Source organism: Orcinus orca, chromosome 8 (genome assembly GCF_937001465.1).
Source record: "Orcinus orca chromosome 8, mOrcOrc1.1, whole genome shotgun sequence".
Lineage (NCBI taxonomy): Eukaryota > Metazoa > Chordata > Mammalia > Artiodactyla > Delphinidae > Orcinus > Orcinus orca.
This window is the reverse complement of record NC_064566.1, coordinates 82,931,495-82,951,615: the sequence shown is the minus strand read 5'-3', so window position 1 is coordinate 82,951,615 and position 20,121 is coordinate 82,931,495. Positions and strand designations below refer to the sequence as shown.

Sequence of the window (20,121 nt, the reverse complement as noted above, 5' to 3'; positions counted from 1 at the left end):
CCAAGTTCAAAGAAAATGAGGAGTCTGAGAAGAAAATACATTTCAGTCATGTATTATATCCCATGGATTGTCCAGGAGAGAGGGACTCTAATGCAGAGAATTTCTCTTCACTTTAGCCAAGATAGTCCTACAGTAGGCAAAAATACTTCCAGAACCATTTCTGGAGAGCACCCAACTTTTTCTGATTCTAATTCTGAATATAATTTGGTTCCCCATGTAGATCGTCCTACAAGGAATATCCTAGTCATGACACTGTAAGAATCCACTGTGATGACAGTGGGTTTCTGATTCTTAACAGTGATTAAGGGTCATGACCTTAGTACTGGGGTAACTGTATCAAGGTAATACCTGTGAGGCCTATTCATCAGACAGACAAACCTCTCTTGCTGACATCTTGACCTTCAGCCCTCCTAGTCATACTGCAATAAACTCAAATCCTAATTGCAGTATTTTGCATTATGTTCAGTTTTAGAAACAATTTTTATTCTAAGTAAGCAGGGGTTAAATCTCTTAACAAAACACCTGTTTCTGTAGGGTTTCCTGCTTTGAATTTGGGAGCAGTGGCTCAGTGCTGCATCACAGTTTACTGGGGACAAGGGGGGCTACAACTTTTACTAGCCTGTTGCCTAACTAGACTATATGTCTTCATGTATTCTTTTCATTTCTTCTCTCATGTATCCCAAGTTATTCTTCTTCAGACTCTACTGGGGCCCTAACTGTTCTTATGTTCTCCCACTCTCAGGTTCCGCTAGTTTCTTCCCACCTCTCTTCTAATCCACTTTTTCTTCCAAGTAACTTTCTTGCTCCCTTATCTTTCATATCACCTCTTCATCAGAGGAAGCTGTACAGTATAATGGTTAAGTACTTGGCCTCTTAATGCACATGCCCTAAATCTAAATCCCAGCTCCACCACTTACTAGGCTTGTGACCTTAGGTAAGTTACACAACCTCTTCAGGCTTCAGTTTCCTTATTTGTAAAAATTTAAGATAATAAAAATAGGACCTAACTCATAATGAGTGTTGAATGAAATATTGTGTATATATATATTTTTTGCGGTATGTGGGCTTCTCATTGTTGTGACCTCTCCCGCTGCGGAGCACAGGCTCCGGATGCGCAGGCCCAGTGGCCACGGCCCGCGGGCCTAACCGCTCCGCGGCATGTGGGATCCTCCCGGAGCGGGGCACGAACCCGTGTCCCCTGCATCGGCAGGCGGACTCTCAACCACTGCGCCACCAGGGAAGCCCAAAATAATGTATATTAATGATTATGTCAGTGCCCACTACATTTAATTAATGTTAGCTGCAATTATTATTATTTCCAAACCTAGCCAAAAAATGGAAATAATTTGGTATGAACACACAGTCTTATTTCTCCATAATGTTTTCATGTTAACAAAGTAAGAAATTCATATAAGCATTTGAACTGGCAGTCCTCTACTCTTTATGTTGAAGTTATTTATTAATTAAATGTATTTGCACATATATTTGTCCATAGTACTTTGTTCAGCCTACTCCTAGCTTTTTAGGGATCTACTTTCAATTTTTAAAAATGATTGTTAAAACAACATGTTTTTCAAAATTCGCATCTGTTTTGAAGTAAAACAAATGACAGTTTTATAATGACCTAGATCCTTTATTATATATAGTGTTTTACTAAATGAGTATATAGTTCACATAAAAATATGTACAAATGTAGATAGTCTGCATTATTTACACTCTTGTATGATAAGGCCACTAATTCATAATTTTGTGTTATGATCAAACTCACTGGAGTATTGGGATATAAACTCACAGAAATATTGGGGTATATAAAATTAAAATAGAAAATTACATAGTGCATGGTAAATGCCCTTTAAAATATTTTTGGAAAATTAAAATTATGATTGAGTGTAAAGTCACTGGAGACAAGATTCAAAAGGAATCACACGTATTGTGTAAACACTTTATGATAACATGGTAAATTTGAGATAGAAGTTAACTGGATACTTTAAAGATGAGTAGGATGAAATACAGAAATATATTACTTGTGTTTTCTCAAAGAAAATGTGGAAGTTGGTGGTAAATTAGAAATACATACAATTTTAGAAAACTTTTTTCTTAAAATGATATTAATAATAGTTTGCATCAATTAACTTAGTTATTTCTCTCACAGCTCAGTGAAATAGGTACTACTAGTATCCCCATTTTCAGATGAAGAATTTGAAGCACAATCAAGTTGTTAACCTCCCCAAGGTCACACAGTTAATAAGTGGTATAGGCTAGATACCCACCCAGGCAGTCCTGTTCTAGAGGCCATGCTCTTATTATTACCCTAAACTGACTATAGATATCTTAATAATCTAATTATAACCACAGGTTAATGTTTCTAAGTTGATATACATTATTGAAATATCCTGCATAATGTGTAACATGTATAAATTTTTGTAACTCTATTTATTCGTTATTGTGTTAAAAAGTATTGAATACTCCTAGTAGAAAGGGGCGTTAGCATCCTTTTCCTAAGGAGTATTCTGTATTTGGAAGGCTCCTCATATTTTTCAGTTGGACACTTGTGCTGTAGTAACTTTAGCTACTCTCTATAGTAGACTTTAATAATGAAGTTTGGTTTTCCCCCAGAGTACTTGGGCGCCTGAGCACTACTCACAAAGGTGTCCTGGACAGTACTGGAACAAATACAAACCAGTATTAAACCAGGACCAAAATCAGATGATCTTTAGTCTTAATGAATGTTCAACTGGCAGTCTTTAGTTCTTTGTTGTAGCTCTTTCCTCTTTATCTTTATTTGCAGTTCTACTGAAAACCATCATAATGGGTTTGTTTAAAGTGTAAAAATGAATAACTCTGGATATGAAATTAATATAAGGATGGACAGCAATATTGATCTTACCAAAGCCAAATGTAAAATATATCTTAGTCTCCTGCCTAAATATTTCCGAATAATTTATATTTTTGCTTAAACTGAGCCAAAAAATTTCCTATTTCCTTAGAGTCTATCAGCTTTACCAGATGGGGATAAATTAGAACTTATTATGAAGAACTTTCAAGCTGGTCTAATTATTCAGATCTGGAGACCCGTCTCCATCTCTCAGTGGCTATTTCTACAAAAAACTTATTTTTAGCCTTTTTAGTTTGGTGTGGTACACTGTTGTTTAGTTTCATAAAATCATATTCCCTTTTTTCTAAAGTGCTGTATGAAATGTGTTTTTAGACATGTATTCAAGTTTATCTTATTTGGTGGATTTCCCCACACAGACAGAGTCATTGGAAACATCTGATATCTCACTGTATTCCATCTTTTACATATTTCACTGCTGCCAAATTGAAAATTATTTTGAAAAAGACTTTTAAATCCTAAACCCAGAAGCTTTTATATATTTTAAGTAATTTTAGTTATCACCTGCAGAGTTGATACTAAATTAACCCATAAGTAAATAAATTCAGCCATTAGAGAGATTTTACCCTAATTTTATGAATAATATATAAGAACATCGAATCAGATGCAAAATTTGAATCTTTTTGTAGCCTTTGGATCCATTGCTGTGGGTCAGCTATAATGTGTATATTTTGCAATATGGGAGTTATGTAATACGTATATTTTACAGATAAATCATATGGTCTCTAACTATTATAGATATTAAATTAATTTATTAGGATGCTTTAAAAATATATTTTGTAAATGTATTTTACATCAACCTAAGAGTAAAGGAAACCTGTTTAAGGTAATATTGAAAATTATCGTGGAATAAAATATTCCTGTTTATTTGTTCTCCTGTGTTCTTCATTTTTGCAGGGCTATGTTTGAAGTAAACATGAAAGAAAGAGATGGTGGAAGTGTTACCATTACTAATTTGTCCTCCAAAGCAGTAAAAGCATTTCTTGATTATGCCTATACTGGAAAAACAAAGATAACAGATGATAATGTGGAAATGTTCTTCCAGTTGTCATCATTTCTTCAAGTTTCCTTCTTGTCCAAAGCTTGCAGTGACTTTTTAATAAAAAGTATTAATCTTGTGAATTGTTTACAATTATTATCTATATCAGATAGCTATGGTTCTGCCCGTTTGTTTGATCATGCTTTATACTTTGTACAACATCACTTTTCTTTATTATTTAAATCCAGTGATTTCTTAGAGATGAATTTTGGAGTACTGCAAAAATGTCTGGAATCAGATGAATTAAATGTTCCTGAAGAAGAAACTGTACTGAAAGTTGTCCTTAGTTGGACTAAACATAACTTAGAATCAAGGCAAAAGCATCTGCCTTATTTGATTAAAAAAGTAAGATTATATCAGTTATCTGAGGAGACACTTCAAGATTGTTTACTCAATGAAGAGTGTTTACTCAAAAGCACAAACTGTTTTGACATAATCATAGATGCAATTAAGTGTGTGCAAGGTTCTGGTGGACTTTTCCCTGATGCTCGACCATCCACAACTGAAAAATACATATTTGTTCACAAAACTGAGGAAAATGGAGAAGATCAATATACATTTTGCTATAATATTAAAAGTGATTCATGGAAGATACTGCCACAATCACACCTGATTGATTTGCCAGGATCTAGTCTGTCTAGTTATGGGGAGAAAATATTCTTGACAGGCGGTTGCAAAGGGCCGTGTTGTAGAACAGTTCGGCTTCATATTGCAGAGTCATATCATGATGCCACTGATCAAACCTGGTGCTACTGTCCGGTCAAAAATGATTTTTTCCTGGTATCAACTATGAAAACACCAAGAACCATGCATACATCAGTTATGGCTCTCAACAGATTATTTGTCATAGGTGGAAAGACTAGAGGATCCCAGGACATTAGAAGTCTCTTAGATGTTGAATCTTACAACCCTCTTTCCAAAGAATGGATATCTGTTAGCCCATTACCCAGGGGCATATACTATCCTGAAGCAAGTGCATGCCAAAATGTAATTTATGTTCTTGGATCAGAGGTAGAGATTACAGATGCTTTTAACCCATCACTTGATTGCTTTTTTAAATACAATGCTACAACTGATCAGTGGTCTGAACTAGTAGCAGAGTTTGGGCAGTTTTTTCATGCAACACTAATTAAAGCTGTCCCAGTAAACTGCACACTGTATATATGTGACCTTTCCACTTATAAGGTTTATAGTTTTTGTCCAGATACTTGTGTTTGGAAGGGTGAAGGGTCTTTTGAATGTGCAGGCTTCAACGCAGGTGCAGTTGGAATTGAAGATAAAATTTATATATTAGGTGGTGATTATGCACCAGATGAAATCACAGATGAAGTGCAGGTCTACCACAGCAGCAGGTCTGAGTGGGAAGAAGTTTCACCAATGCCAAGAGCCTTAACTGAATTTTACTGCCAGGTGATTCAGTTTAATAAATACAGGGACCCATGGTTTTCTAATCATTTCTAAAAGTAGTGTGTGATTAGATATTCTAAAACTATTGCAGTTTTAGAAACCTGCAGTAAATTTATTAACCTTAATTATTGGTAAAACCGTCTTTACAGCTTAATAACATAAAATGCACCTTCTATGAGAGAATTACTATGAATGTATACCATATATGAATTAGCAGTTCCCAGAAACTTAAAATACAAAATAAATTTTACCAAAAATTATATTGTATTTAATTTAATCTTGGAGAGTCTAGAATATTACTATTTTCATATGTAAATAAAATTCAGGCTTTGATGTTTTGATTTTTAAAGTACTTTATCCATGAAACACTAGTTAAAAACAAATCAAACTTCACAGAATTGTACAGTTAAGATGGGAGAAATCTCTCTAGGTAAAAATTATTTATTTACACTGTATTATATGAAGTGAAAAATAAATTAGAGTCGAGAATCCTATCTTGTTACTACAGGTATAAGAGTTGTCGAATTCCTATTTTTTCTGATCACTGGTTAGCTGCTTTTAAGCCCTTTCTTTTCTTTCACCATTTTTTAGTCAGAACATTTTCTGAAATGCAGTGTATTTCCCCAGCCTTCTAAACTGTACACTAAACATGGTTTAACTCTTTTCATGATTCGACTCTTCGTTAAGAGCATAATGTACTGTGCTGTATTGCCCTAATGCCATTGGCAGTTACTGAAATGTCTTAAAATTTGCTGATTCTATTAGTTTTCAGTGTTAGTTGGTTTCAGTTTTTAGCAGTATTATACCTTATTTTCTGGCTCAAGCTCAGTAAATTAACATTTTTGATTTAAATAATCAGTTCTAAGTTATACCTGACCTGAGTTTATCTTGACATGTAACCCATTTAGTGAAGTTCTTGGTTTCTGGGATCGTAGTCCTAAAATACTTTTTCTGTATCATTGCCAGTTTCCAATGTAAGTGAGGATGTAGAAAATCTGACCTCTAGATAAGTGGACCACTATTGTTGGCATTTCTTAAACTTTTACATGTACAAATTTGAGTTACAATAAGAAATTTCAGCGTTTAAATTAGTACCATATCAGTTTTCTGTGATGATATATACCAGCTGTAAAGTGCTGTGTATGTTTACTACTTCAGTAAATTATTCACAGTGAATTATTTTCTAAATTTAAAAATATGACTAGGCTTTTGGTATTGATAGTAGTATTTGAAACTTGCGTCTTGTTAGATGTTTAATCATCTTTAACCCAAACAATGAAAGAGTGTTACTCATCCTTGTTTTCAGCTAAGATGATTCTGCCTTGTAAGAGGATATGTTTCTTTATCAGTTTTACAGATATAGGTATTTTAGGTTTTAAGATACCTGACTTATATCTCAGGTAATGTGCAGGTTGTATTTCTGTGGAATCAAATGTAGTTTCCCACACACTGTAGTAAATGTTAATCTGTTGTAAATGTACATATTCTTTAGAAGTGGAAATATACTTAAATGAAGGTCCTTTTATTTTACTATATAAATTTTTGCAATCATAAGTTTCAAATATATTTTTTAAAATAGAACAGAATATTAGACTGAATTATCGTGCAAGTCCAAAATCAGGGATTGTCTGTAATCAGATGACAGTTGCATAAAAAGTATTCTGTAGAATTGGTGGTTTCCTACCTTAGTTGGCTCTGCCCTTTCCTCTGTGTGTGTATTGTGTGTGTAAGAAAAAAAGAAAATTCAATGGAGGCTTTCTTTTACGTGTTACGTGGCATTCTGGAAACAAGTTATTTGAGAAAGACCATAACACAGTGGGGACTAAATTGTTAACTTAAGCATATATAAACAAATATTTCCAGAAAGGGAGAACTAAAGCAAAATAGAATCCATTCCTGATCTTGTTTCATTAATTTTATCTTGATTTCTACCATTCTTGTCATTGGCCATTGATTTCTGATGTTACTAGAAATATCCTTGTTATCAAGGCCTAGGTGACTCCCTCTGTATTTGATTTAATACACTTTCTAACGCACAAGGCTTTCTGCTTTAGTTTCTACAATTGCTGCAGGTTACTTGTTAATCACTTTCACTTATTGCCATCCCTTTACATCTGTACCTGAGTGCTCTTCATCAGTTATAACTGCAAGAAAAGTAGTCTGTCTTGTCATAAAACCCCAAACTCTTCCTTTACTTACTGTTCTTTTTCCTTGGCACCATAGCAATCTGTGCTGGGCTTGGCTCTGTTAATAATTGATCTTGTTCTCTCTAATTTTGCATCATCTGGTAAAGGTAACAGTTTCATTTGATCTATCAAATGGTTGTTGAAAATGGTTCTGGGTGTTCAAAATCCTCAAGGAACTGAATCACATACACACATTGTCAGTGACTGAACTGGTATTATTGATATCTTTCCGATCTTGCCAATCACTGCAGCTTCACTAAGAACCATATATATTATTCTGGCCTTACCCTCCATTCTGGATTTCTGACATGCAAATCTCAGTGCTCTCTCAAGTCTATTCTCAGTACCAAGAAGGAGCCGTCTTTCCTGTCTGTAAGGTTAGGAAATAATATCCCTTTATGACTTCTTCCCTTAGTCTTTTTTTTTTTTTTTCTTTAAAGTCTGCTTCCCTTTCATTATCCTTCAGCCAGTGCTGCAGTGTAAGATACAAAATAATTATGCTCATTATCCAGATTGCTTTCATTCTTGTGGAAAAATTCTAATTAACATTTCTAAATCCTTTATCATTTGTCTGGGTCCACTACATTCGGCTTATGCATGCAAAAAATTTCCAATATTGTAATGTCTTCTAAAATTGAAAGTAGGTATGTGTCACTATTAAATATAAAAAAGGTTAAATTCAACATTTATACGAGATCAAAGTTAATGAACATTTTTAGAGCAATCTTCAAACTTGATTTACAATGTGGAGCACCTTTTGTTCATCTATTGCCTGTGAGACTAAGCAGTATGAAGAATATTTGCCTAATCAAAATTTACTGCATTCCCATAACACTCAACTCTGGTGTGGGGAGGGAAAGAGGTCTTTATCACAGCAGTATTCATTATATGTTACCCTTGAAAGCTAGAATATTATTTGAGAGCAACCACATCCTGTAACATGATTCAATTTTTCCCAGATACCAAGAAGAGCAATTGAATACATGTACAGGGTACCTAGCTCAAGGCATATGATTTGAAAATCAGAGTCAAGTATAGAGGGAGACATCTGTTTACCTTTTGAGATTTGGAAGCAATAAATGTAATGATTAAACATATTGTTGAATACATGATATTACTTTTAGATCATCATTCTCAGTTTAATTGGATCCAATGTTTGGAAACTCGTATGTCTAGAATTAAATGTGTTAAGACTCAAAAATGTCTTCCAATGGGCAGCTCTTGAGAGCAACCTAAAAACAAAAGCTGAAATTTATAAGGAAGGAGATTTCTGTTCAACATAAGAAACAATTTTACTCCACTTTATAAAGCCATATTTAGAATAAGACTAGTTATCAAAGACTGTGGCATATGGCAGATAGATGATTAGCCCAAATAAATTCCTACACAGGAGTATACAACCAAAGATTTCTACATTCTATTTACACATTTTGATCTTAATAGTTTTCTGACTCTTGACGAATTTCTTCCTCCTTCAGTTTATTTAGCGTTTAGGCATTCTGAGTAACTTGATTTCAATGATTCTGCATACTCAAGATTTCAATAAGACATGAATCTTAAAATTACATCATTTTAGGAGCATTCTTGTTGAAGGAAACTTGTTCTTTTTTTTTAATCACTCAGGAAGAAGTCTGTAAAGGGTGCTGACATTTATAGTGAGCTGCTAATAGGGATTTTTCCTTCTGTCTACTGTAAGTGCACATTTGTTTTATAGTGAATAGAAGCTGAAAGACCAGTACCTAAATTTCTCCTGAATTGTTCTTATTTCACTGCAAATGGAGGTATATAGCTAAAGGTAATGATTCTAATTAAAGATTATGTGATTTGAAAGAATATCTTTACATCTTAAAAATCTATATATGTTTATAAATTATATTTGATGGCACTATGATGCTTAATCAAATTTAATCTATAAATAGGGAATTTAATCACAGTATGATATTACACACTAATCAAAAGATAACTTTTCTAAATCATAGATTCATATTCAAACTTGAAAATAACCTTAGAATCTAATACAGTTTCCAACCTTGTATAGAAAGCCCCTCTAAATTCTAAAATACCCTTGACAGATGATTTTTTTTTCAAAATCTAATTCAGTTCTTTCAGGGTAAAGAGCTCACTACCTCCATTTTTGAACAGTTCTGTTAGAAAGTTCTTCCTACCATTGAAAGCAACTCTGCCTACCTGTAATAACTTTCAATCCCTGGTCCTAGGTTGCTGTCTCCAAGTATTGGAAACAGCATGTCTTCCATTCCTCTAAAATCAAGTCCTCACTTTCCTTCTTGTTCAAATGCTTAACACTTTAAAACTTGCCACAATGGCCAGGATTACATGCCTTCACCTTGTACAGTTGCCTCAGAGAATCTATCCTAGCTCTATTGCTTTTTTGGTGTGTTGAGCATAACCAGCATTGCAGAATCTCTTGATAATGCAATCATCTCATTCCCTTAACCAGTTCTCTAGCTCTTATAAATCCAATATCGGCTAGAGCCTTGCTGTATCTCTCTCCTTCTACCCCCTGTCAACATAATCACAAACATATACTTTCTGAGAGAGAATTCTAAAGCCAAATTTTAGTGTCTTTTGATCATTTGTCATTGGATATGGTTTTCAGAATTTTAAAAGCGTTTCTAAAAGAGACCCTAAAAAGTATACAAAAAATAGAAACCAAAGCAGTCACATCCTTCGTAGTTAATGAAGGGACAATTTGCTCACAAATGAATAAAAACAATTTGCTCACAAATGAAAAAAACATTATGATAACAATCTAAGTTTGGAGATTCATCTGTGCTGATTGTTCAGTTGGATAGAGCATGATAATTCCATAAAACAATGCCATTATTAAATAACTCTATAGGTCAGTTAGCTTTATTCATCTCATTAACTTTGACAACACTCTCAGTCATATCTAACTAGCTCAACAAATTATGCTATTGGTTCCAAGGGTAACAAGGTTGCTGGAATAACTCCGAGTACATTCTCTGAGTATCACATTGTGGTGTAAATATTTCTTTACATGTCTGACTTCCTTACTTAATTGGAAACTCTTAGGAATAGGGACATATATTTATCATTTCTGGACCTAGCAATTAGCACAGTGCTTGCATATAATAAGGCATTTAATAAACTAACATTCTATTAAGCCAATATATGAAGCAAAATTTATTATAGTTATATTGTTATTGAATGGATTCGATATAAATGTACATTTTGCAATTTATTTTCATGTACAAAAGAAATTAATTTACATTAGGATTTTACATTTAAGAATTCTTCACATTGTACTTTAGTTATCTACTAATGTATGTGTTAATTCTTTTTGTAGTATTTGATATCTTGCTCATGTTCAAAGTCTGGGCTAGGTAATTTATACAACTTTTTGTTAGTATATGTTGTATATTAATTTTTGTTAGTATATGGAAAAGTTAATAATGAAGTATTTTTTATTTGAGAATGAAATTGCATTACACAGCACATTGCCCTCATTTGGAGAACATGTATAGTTGGTTGTATAGTCGTATAGTATATGTATATTTGGTTCTTGAAAGTGAAATTATACTTTAAAATAATTTATTTCCTTAATTTTTTAGTGCTTGAGATTATTCTCTGAATTTTAATTATAATATTTAATTCTGTGTTTCCTTCCAAATGCAATAATAGATAAGACAATGACTGAAAGTTTCATTAGTAAACATGCAACACCCATTTCTCCTACAAGAGCATAATAGCTCTAGTGACTTTTTTCCCACTTGGGGAGACTGTTCAAAGCTACTTACATTGCATACTTAAGTGATTTACTTCATTTCCTGTTAGTAGAATATGGGCTTTTGCCATATGCTGTGAGACATAAAATCAGCATTTTTGCAGGTCCATGTTAACCATATTAACATGTAGTAAAACATTTCAATTATATAAAATAATTATTAATGTATTAAAGTGTATCTCAGAAAAGAATATATATATTCTGTTTGTATTTATTGTTATTAGAAATAAAAAAGGTAGAAAAAGGTGGATGCTAAAGCTTTCATTTTCTTGCCACCCCCTTCCCCAGATGCTCTGAGTAGCTCTAATGAGTCTCAGAATTCCTGAGAGAGTAGTGGTGGTGGCGGGTTACTGTCAGAAGGGGCTCTGTAGCTATGATGACATATCCAGCAACATAGACTTCAAGGTGGACATCCTGGTCTGAACAAATAGAATACAGCTAGATCTCAAATGAGTCATAGGTGGGGAGAGACCCCGAGGTTCTGACTGAACTAACAAAGAACAGACTAAATGTCCATGAGCCACAAATGAAAGCAGTAGAAGCTAGCTGAAGGTACAGGGTCAGGCACTGTCCAACCCTGCTTCACTGGACATCAGCCTCACAAGAATCAGCCAGCTGCCAGGGTATAAGCCTTGTTCCTACCTCATGTGTCCAAATGCTCAGGGGAAGCTAGTGAAGGGGTCCAGAGTCTGAGAGACTAAGCCGTACCATAAAAAGACTTTTAAAATGTTTACGTTGGACATTTGCTCTCTTAATTCCAGTTCGTATAATTTTTCCTCTTTCTGGACAGGCCCACTTGCTATCATGTTTCTGGTTTTCCCATGCAATGAGTTGTGATTTACTAAACAACCTTGGAGCCCAAGTCCTCTTCTGGACTACTGCTCAGGTTGAAACAGAGTTCATCTTTGAAAACCCAATCATTAAAAAAATCAACTGTCCCTATCCCACATGCTTGCATAAACCTAGTTACTTTCTCTGAATTTCTTAGGCTCTCTTAGCAAATCCTTGGTCCCACCTTATTGCTCCAGACTTAACCTTTATTACCTCCAATTCTCCATGTGCTTCAGATTTCTGTAGTTTACTTTGCCATCAAATATTGACTCATCACCTTCTCTTTAATCCCCCTAGACAGAAGCCTTTAACAAAGTTAATTTAAAATGTAAGGATATTGTAGGGAATTTACCTGTTACCAGGTTGTTGGGGATGCTCCCCTCAAAGGAGAAGTCTCCTCTCTTGGTGAACATTTTAACACTTGCTAGCTTTCCTCTCAAGTCAATTAAACAGAAATGTTAATAATCTCGGTCTGATGCATTGGCATTTGAAGTTCTTTCCCTAAATTCTGAACTGCCTGAATTTGTCCCTTTCTCTCCACTACAGGAGAAAAGCCCCTTAATGACAAAATTTAATCTCCATATTCACAGAAAATAAGTTGCAAAACCCATTTAAACTAGCAGTTTGTCCCCTTTCCAACCACTAAGTAACTAAGAGTTAATATAGTGCTACAGGCTCTTATGCAGTTACAGTATGTTACAAATATGTTTTGTCAAAAACTATTTGTAGGGCTTCCCTGGTGGCGCAGTGGTTGAGAGTCTGCCTACCGATGCAGGGGACATAGGTTCGTGCCCCGGTCCGGGAAGATCCCACATGCCACGGAACGGCTAGGACCGTGAGCCATGGCCACTGAGCCTGTGCGTCCGGAGGCTGTGCTCCACAACGGAAGAGGCCACAAACTATTTGTAGCAATTTAGCCAATATACAGATTTTAATAGATTTATATGTGTATTTTTCAAAGAAAATAATAATCCTAAAAAGTAATTATTCTTTTCACTATGAATATGGAGTTTCAAAATAATGTTTATAAAGTGTTTTGAGGTTTCTGAAACTATAAAATATCGAATTTTTAGGCAATGTGGCACTAAACCAATCTACCTAATGAACATTAATTAATCAAACTTCAGGTTATTTTAATTATTTTTATTTATGTTTATAAAACCCATGTTTCCAGGATAAAGTTTTTTTGCACTTATTAAATTTTGCAATTCTAAAGACTTCTATAAAGCTTAATGAAACTAATCCCAAGATAGCAAACTTAAAATTCATGAAAAACTTAAGAAATTTGTGGGACCTATCTTAAAATAGAATTTAAGCATAAATATTGAACAGATCATCCTAGTATTTACAGTGTTAGATATCACTGGACCTGATAAATATTTTTGCATTTCTTCCAAGTTCAGGGCTTGTTTAAACTGATTTTGCTCTAGTAGTCATTAGTGAATCTTCCATGGGAAGTTATTTACCTTTACCTAACCTTGACCAAAACATATGGTGCAAAATTAGTTTAAAATTTTCAAGCAAGAAAAGCCTTTCTCTGGGGCCTTTTCAGATTTAAAAATCCAATTAGCTTAATTTTTTCCTTTTAGAGATTAACCACACTTTTATGCTATGAAACATTAATTGGAATTCAAGCTATAGCTCTTTTTTAAACAAACTTTCAACAAATCAGTAAATTTTTTCTTTTACAAATAGTATTCACCTTGTATCTATTCCTGAAGGAATAAAATATACCACAATATTCTTCCATTTAAATACAATTCACACTTCTCTTACAAGCACAAATTAATGAGCACTCTTGTTTCTAGGAATTTTCACAAAGAGAATTATTCGGTAGTTCAAAGCATCTAAATTTCTTCCCTTGATAAATGAAGTATTGAAGCTCTAACCAATAATTATTTTTATGGGATGTCTACCCAGGAATATATGTGTCAGGCAGTATTGCTTAAACTTGCTTCGAAAAACACATCTGGGAGTCTGTTAAAAATACCGAATCCAGGACCTTACTCGTAGGGATTTTCAGTTAGTAAGTCTAATAGATTCGGGTCCTAGGAACTAATATTTTTAACAAGCACTGCAAAATATTCTTATCAGTAAGCAGGCCTGGAAACATACTGGGGTAGAGATTGAGAGCCCAGCTCTCAAGTCAGGCAGGTCTGGGTTTATATCTCAGATCCACCAGAGTGGTTTAAAAGCTGTATAAGCTTGAGCAAGTTACTTAAACATTCTGTGCCCCCAGGTTTTTTATTGGCAAAATTGAGATAATAGTTGTACCTCCCACAAAATGTTGTTGTGAGAATTAGATCAAATAATGCAGGTGACATGCTTGGCAATAGGAGATGTTCGATAAATGTCTTTTGTCTCCTCTCTTTTTTCATGTTTGATTTCAGCAGAAGCCATCTTCCCCTAACTCTCCAACATGCTACCACAGCCTTACATTCTACAATTAGAGATAAAATTTTAAATCTGAAAAGTACCCAAATCTACCTTGGCAGAGGGAATTGATGGGACAAAGTAAAACTTTGCCTAATACACAGTTTAGCTTTGACTTGGCCCTAACCATTCCCTCTTAGGCTCAACCATGGGTATCTCATTTATTAATTTATTCATTTAACAACCATTTCTTGAGTTCCTAATGTGTGTCATCAGTATACTAGGCTTGAGGGTACAATAGCAAGAAAATCAGATGTGTTCCCTATTCTCCTTGGACTCACTAAGTATTCTGCTGCTTCTGCAAGTCCCTCCAGATTTGTTTTGCCTGATCTCTATTGATAACAAACACTTTCAGTTTGGCCCCATTTTTGTTTTCCACTCTCTCTTTCAGGGCCTTGTGCCTTAGTAAGTTCTTTGGCTTCCACATCTGCTCTGCCCAGATGAGAATTCCCTTTTTCTCCTTGGCCCACATCTCTCAAGTTCAACAGTGGCTCCTGTGGCTGATGCCAGATGGAGAATGAAGCCCAGATCTCCTGTATACACATGAGCAGAGGGTCAGACAACCAGATTACGGAACCTAAAGCAGTCATAAAATGGGTGAGAGCTCTTAGAAGTCTACAAGGAATTTCAAATCTATTCAATGTTTTATTTTCACAAACTGAAATGTAGAAGAATGTATAAATCTTTGAACACAATTCAAAAAGTTTTTTCTCATTCGTTTCCCACCCTGGTATATGTATTCAGCCCTATGTAACATGTCATGTTGACAGACTCTCATATATCATGCAGAGTACTATTTTAATATTTTTTCACCTGGTAAATTAAGATTACCATTTCTCACCAGTTCCCCAAGCATTCAGTTTCCCCCTCACCGAAATAACACAGACTTAAGAAAATGTGCAGAGGTCAGCTTATTGATATTTAGAAATACAAAATGAGGATGGTCAGTCATGAAAAATTGCACTTATGTATAATGATCCCTCTCATTAATAATTTGAGTCCACCTCGATCTTGCAAATGTAATTAATGCAGCATCAGGGGAGTAAACGAAAGCAGAGGCAAGTAGTATAAATTCCATGTGACCAGGAATACTGATGATAAAATGCAGTCAGGACCTCAGTAGTAAGGGGAGGGCTGAAGGATAGAAACTAGTGATTGTATAAGAAGAGTTCGATCAGCAGCTGCTGTAAGTTGTCATTCCTCAACCCTGTTCTGCTCAGCCAACATCTCTAGCCTTAAGTGGGCTACACTTACATATGGCCAGGAATTATGACAATCTATGTCTTTGAGTGGGGGAAAAAAGGCAGAAGGATATATTATGGGAAGTAAGAGGGGTCTGGACTTACAAGTTTTGTTGAGTCCAAAGAATAGACACTCAAATCCAGTGGCTGGGGCCCAGATTTCCTTGTTATAAACTTCCGTTGTATCATAGAGATCTCTCTGAACAGGGGTGAGAAGCTTGCACATGAAGACCCTAATGCTTAATAAATGAAAATGGTTCTTTCTACTTTGAGTGCCTCAATTTATTTAGCTGGGCCTAGGTGCAGTCCACACTTCTGCAGAATAACAGTGTCATAGTTTGAATGGAAAAGCACATGGCATTAAGGTGTCACATAAAAAAGGCCAGCTGGGGCTTCCCTGGTGGCGCAGTGGTTGAGAGTCCGCCTGCCGATGCAGGGGACACGGGTTTGTGCCCCGGTCCGGGAAGATCCCACATGCCGCGGAGTGGCTGGGCCTGTGAGCCGTGGCCGCTGAGCCTGCGCGTCCGGATCCTGTGCTCTGCAATGGGAGAGGCCACAGCAGTGAGAGGCCCGCGTACCGCAAAAAAAAAAAAAAAAAAAAAAGGCCAGCTGGCTACCCCAGACAGGTCCTCATAGGATGGCAGGACTTTTTTGCCACCATGTCTATATCAGTTACCTATTGCTACATAACAAACTACCTCAAATCTAATGGCTTAAACAATCCTATTGCTCAATGATTCTATAGGTCAGGAATTTGGACAGGGCTCAGAAGGGGCATCTTATCTTTGTTCTACATGGGCTGGATAAATTCACATAGGGATGGAGGCCTCACACATCTGGTACCTTTGTGCTAGCAGTCAATGGGACAGCTCAGTTCTCTTCCCTGGGGCTTCTCTCTTTGTGTAGTCTCTTTCCTCTAGGGCTGCACTGTCTAATATGGTAAGCACTATCCACATGTGGCTATTTACATCAAAAATTATATTAATCAAAATGTTTTAAAATTAAAAATGTAGTTTCTGAATAACAAGTCACACTTCAAGTACTCAGTAGTTATGTGTGGCTAGTGGATGCCACATTGGACAATATAGAGTATTTCCATCATAGCAGAAATTTCTGTTAGAAAGCACTGCTCTAGGGCCTTTCTCTCCATGTGGCTCCAGCAGGATAGCCTGAACTTCTTTCTGTGGTACCTGGCTTCTCTCTAACCTAGCTATGACAGCATAGCTACAGAGCCTCAAGACATGGGCTCAGACGTCCCAGACACCACTTCTATATTCTATTGGTCAGGGCAATTCACAAAACAACACAGATTTAAGAGGTGGGAAATAGACTCCATAGCACATAGCAAAGACATATTGTAAAGGGTACAGAAACAAAGAGGTATGATTTATTGCGTGTCATTTCTAACAATCTACCAACATATCAAATCCAATTCTGAGTTCTCTCTAGGAAGTACTCACAGGTCAGAATCTGGACTCTTTTGAGCCTCTTCTCTCTTTACTCACATTCTCTGCACTATTTTTGGCAGCCGTATTCTCTCAGACCTCTGCTTCTATATCCTCTCTTTCTCCCTTACCATTGCAAGATAAAATTACATCATACGGTAAAAATTGCTTAAATTCCATTGTCAAAGTTTATGATCACTGCCATGCTTACACGGCATGCTCAAATCCTTTGCCCCTCTCTTGCTTTGTCATACTTACTGCACAAAATCAAAACTGAAGTGATCTGATGAGAACTTCTATAAATTCCCACCACCAACCACATCTACCCACCTCCTGGCATCTTTGTTCATATACTCAGTATCCCCCTCTTTACAATAGATGAACTGTCCTTGTGGACACTCCCTGCTTGTGAGTAGATCAAATCCCCTCTCACTTCAACAATTCTTCCCCCTTTCTCCTGCAGCATCCCCATTTTCATGCATCATTTCCACCAGCATACAAACATGTTGATTCCATATACGTTCCAGCAACTGCCCCATTTCAACTGCATCCATTTTTTCATCTTTCTTCTCTGAGGATTTTGCCAATCATTTCACCAAAGCTGCTTTTGTTAAGGCCATCAGTGGCCGCATGATACTTCTTGATACCTGAATTATCAGCAGCGTTTTATCCAGTTCATCACTCCCTCCTCCTCGATATACTTTGCTCATGGGGCTTCCAGAATTCCACCCTGTTCTGGCTTTCTTTTTGCCTAACTCCACCTCAGTCTCCTATGCTTCTTCCTTCTCTTCTCCCACATCTCCTAATGTTAGAGTGCCCCAGAGATCAGCTCTTAAGACTTCTTTTCTTTTCCATCTACACTAACTCCCTGGGCAATCCTATCCAACAGCAAGGACTTAAATTCTATCCATTTTGTTGTCAAATCCAAGTTCCTATGCACAACACACAGTGATGCCAAACAAACTGAAATGTTTGGAGCAGAAAGGTATATTGCAAGGACCAAGCAAGGAGTATGGGATGCTCATACTCAAAAGATCTGAACACCCCAATGGATTTCAGGGAAGCGTTTTTTTTTTTTGTTTTTTGTTTTTTATGGTACGCGGGCCTCTCACTGTTGTGGCCTCTCCCGTTGCGGAGCAACAGGCTCCGGACGCGCAGGCTCAGTGTCCATGGCTCACAGGCCTAGCCGCTCCGTGGCACGTGGGATCTTTCTGGACCGGGGCACGAACCCATATCCCCTGCATCAGGCAGGCAGACTCTCAACCACTGCGCCACCAGGGAAGCCCCAGGGAAGCGTTTTTAAAGACAAGGTGAGGGAGAGAGTCGCAGGGTACATGATCAGCTCATGCACAGTTCTTTAACTGGTTGATGGTGAAGTCACAGTGTTCTGTCATAGGGGTTAACATCATTAATCCTCAGGTTCAGCTGGTCTGGAGGCTATATGCTGGTGGAGATCATGCAGTTAGCTTTTATTCATCTGGTAGGGGGTTCATTATCTGGAAAACAACTTGGGAATGTGCATCAGACTCTGTTATCTATGTCCTTCAGGGAGAAAATAAAGATTCTGTGACTCAGTTATATGGCTGATCTATTGTTTAAGTTGTTACCAGTTCTCCTGGCCCAACTGCCATTTTTTGTTATTACATATTCACAATCTTTCAATCAGAAATTCTTGAACCAGCCTTTTGTGATTCAGGGGAGACCTGGGAGACTAAAGGTTTTCTACAAATGAGAGGCAGGAAGAGGACATGGGGGCAGGGGAGGTCTGTACCAGAAAGGGCCCAAAGGTTCCTGCTTGGTTACACATTTGTTGATGACTTCCAAATGTATAGTTCTAATCGACATGTATCTCAAAATTCCTACAAACTATCTCTTTTTTTAAAAATTTTATTTTATTTATTTTTTTATACAGCAGGTTCATATTAGTCATCAATTTTATACACATCAGTGTATACATGTCAATCCCAATTGCCCAATTCAGCACACCACCATCCCCACCGCCCCGCAGCTTTCCCCCCTTGTTGCCCATACGTTTGTTCTCTACATCTGTGTCTCAACTTCTGCCCTGCAAACCGGTTCATCTGTACCATTTTTCTAGGTTAATATGTGTTATTATACATACATGTGTTAATATACAATATTTGTTTTTTCTCTTTCTGACTTACTTCACTCTGTATGACAGTCTCTAGATACATCCACGTCTCAACAAATGACCCAATTTCGTTCTTTTTTATGGCTGAGCAAACTATCAGCAAAATATACAATATATTTTGTATATATCAGCAAAATATACAATATTCACCAAAACCTTAAGGTTTCCAAAACTAAACTACTATACTCTCTTACAGCTCTGTAATGGCATCTCTACCCTATTTCCTCAGGACAAAGTTTTTTGTTGTTTTTTCTTTTATTTCTTTTTTCCTTTTTTACTTCAAGTATACTTGATTGTGTTAGTTTCAGGTGTACAAAAAAGTGATTCAGTTACAAATATTTTTTGCTTGTTTGTTGTTTTTGTTTGTTTGTTGTGTTTAGGTAAGAATTGGATTTATTTAGAGAGAAACACACTCCACAGACAGTGTGAACCATCTCAGAAGGTGAGAGGCATGGTTAGTTTTTTGTTTGTTTGTTTGTTTTGTTTTGTTTTGTTTAACATCTTTATTGGGGTATAATTGCTTTACAATGGTGTGTTAGTTTCTGCTTTATAACAAAGTGAATCAGTTATACATATACATATGTCCCCATATGTCTTCCCTCTTGCGTTTCCCTCCCTCCCACCCTCCCTATCCCACCCCTCCAGGCTGTCACAAAGCACCGAGCCAATATCCCTGTGCCATGCGGCTGCTTCCCACTAGCTATCTACCTTACTACGTTTGTTAGTGT

General features: G+C 36.3%; 1 protein-coding gene across 2 annotated transcripts in view; it reads left to right on the top strand.

The window, feature by feature from the left end:
* KBTBD3 (kelch repeat and BTB domain containing 3) overlaps positions 1-11,539 on the top strand; it is a 55,820-nt gene extending 44,281 nt beyond the window's left edge. For both annotated transcript variants that reach the window (XM_049714100.1, XM_004284009.4), the window contains one exon: positions 3,791-11,539. In XM_049714100.1, coding sequence (XP_049570057.1) covers positions 3,791-5,393 — 1,603 coding nt within the window. In that variant the 3' untranslated portion in view covers positions 5,394-11,539. The remainder of the gene's footprint in view (positions 1-3,790) is intronic.
* The last annotated feature ends 8,582 nt before the right edge of the window (positions 11,540-20,121 follow it).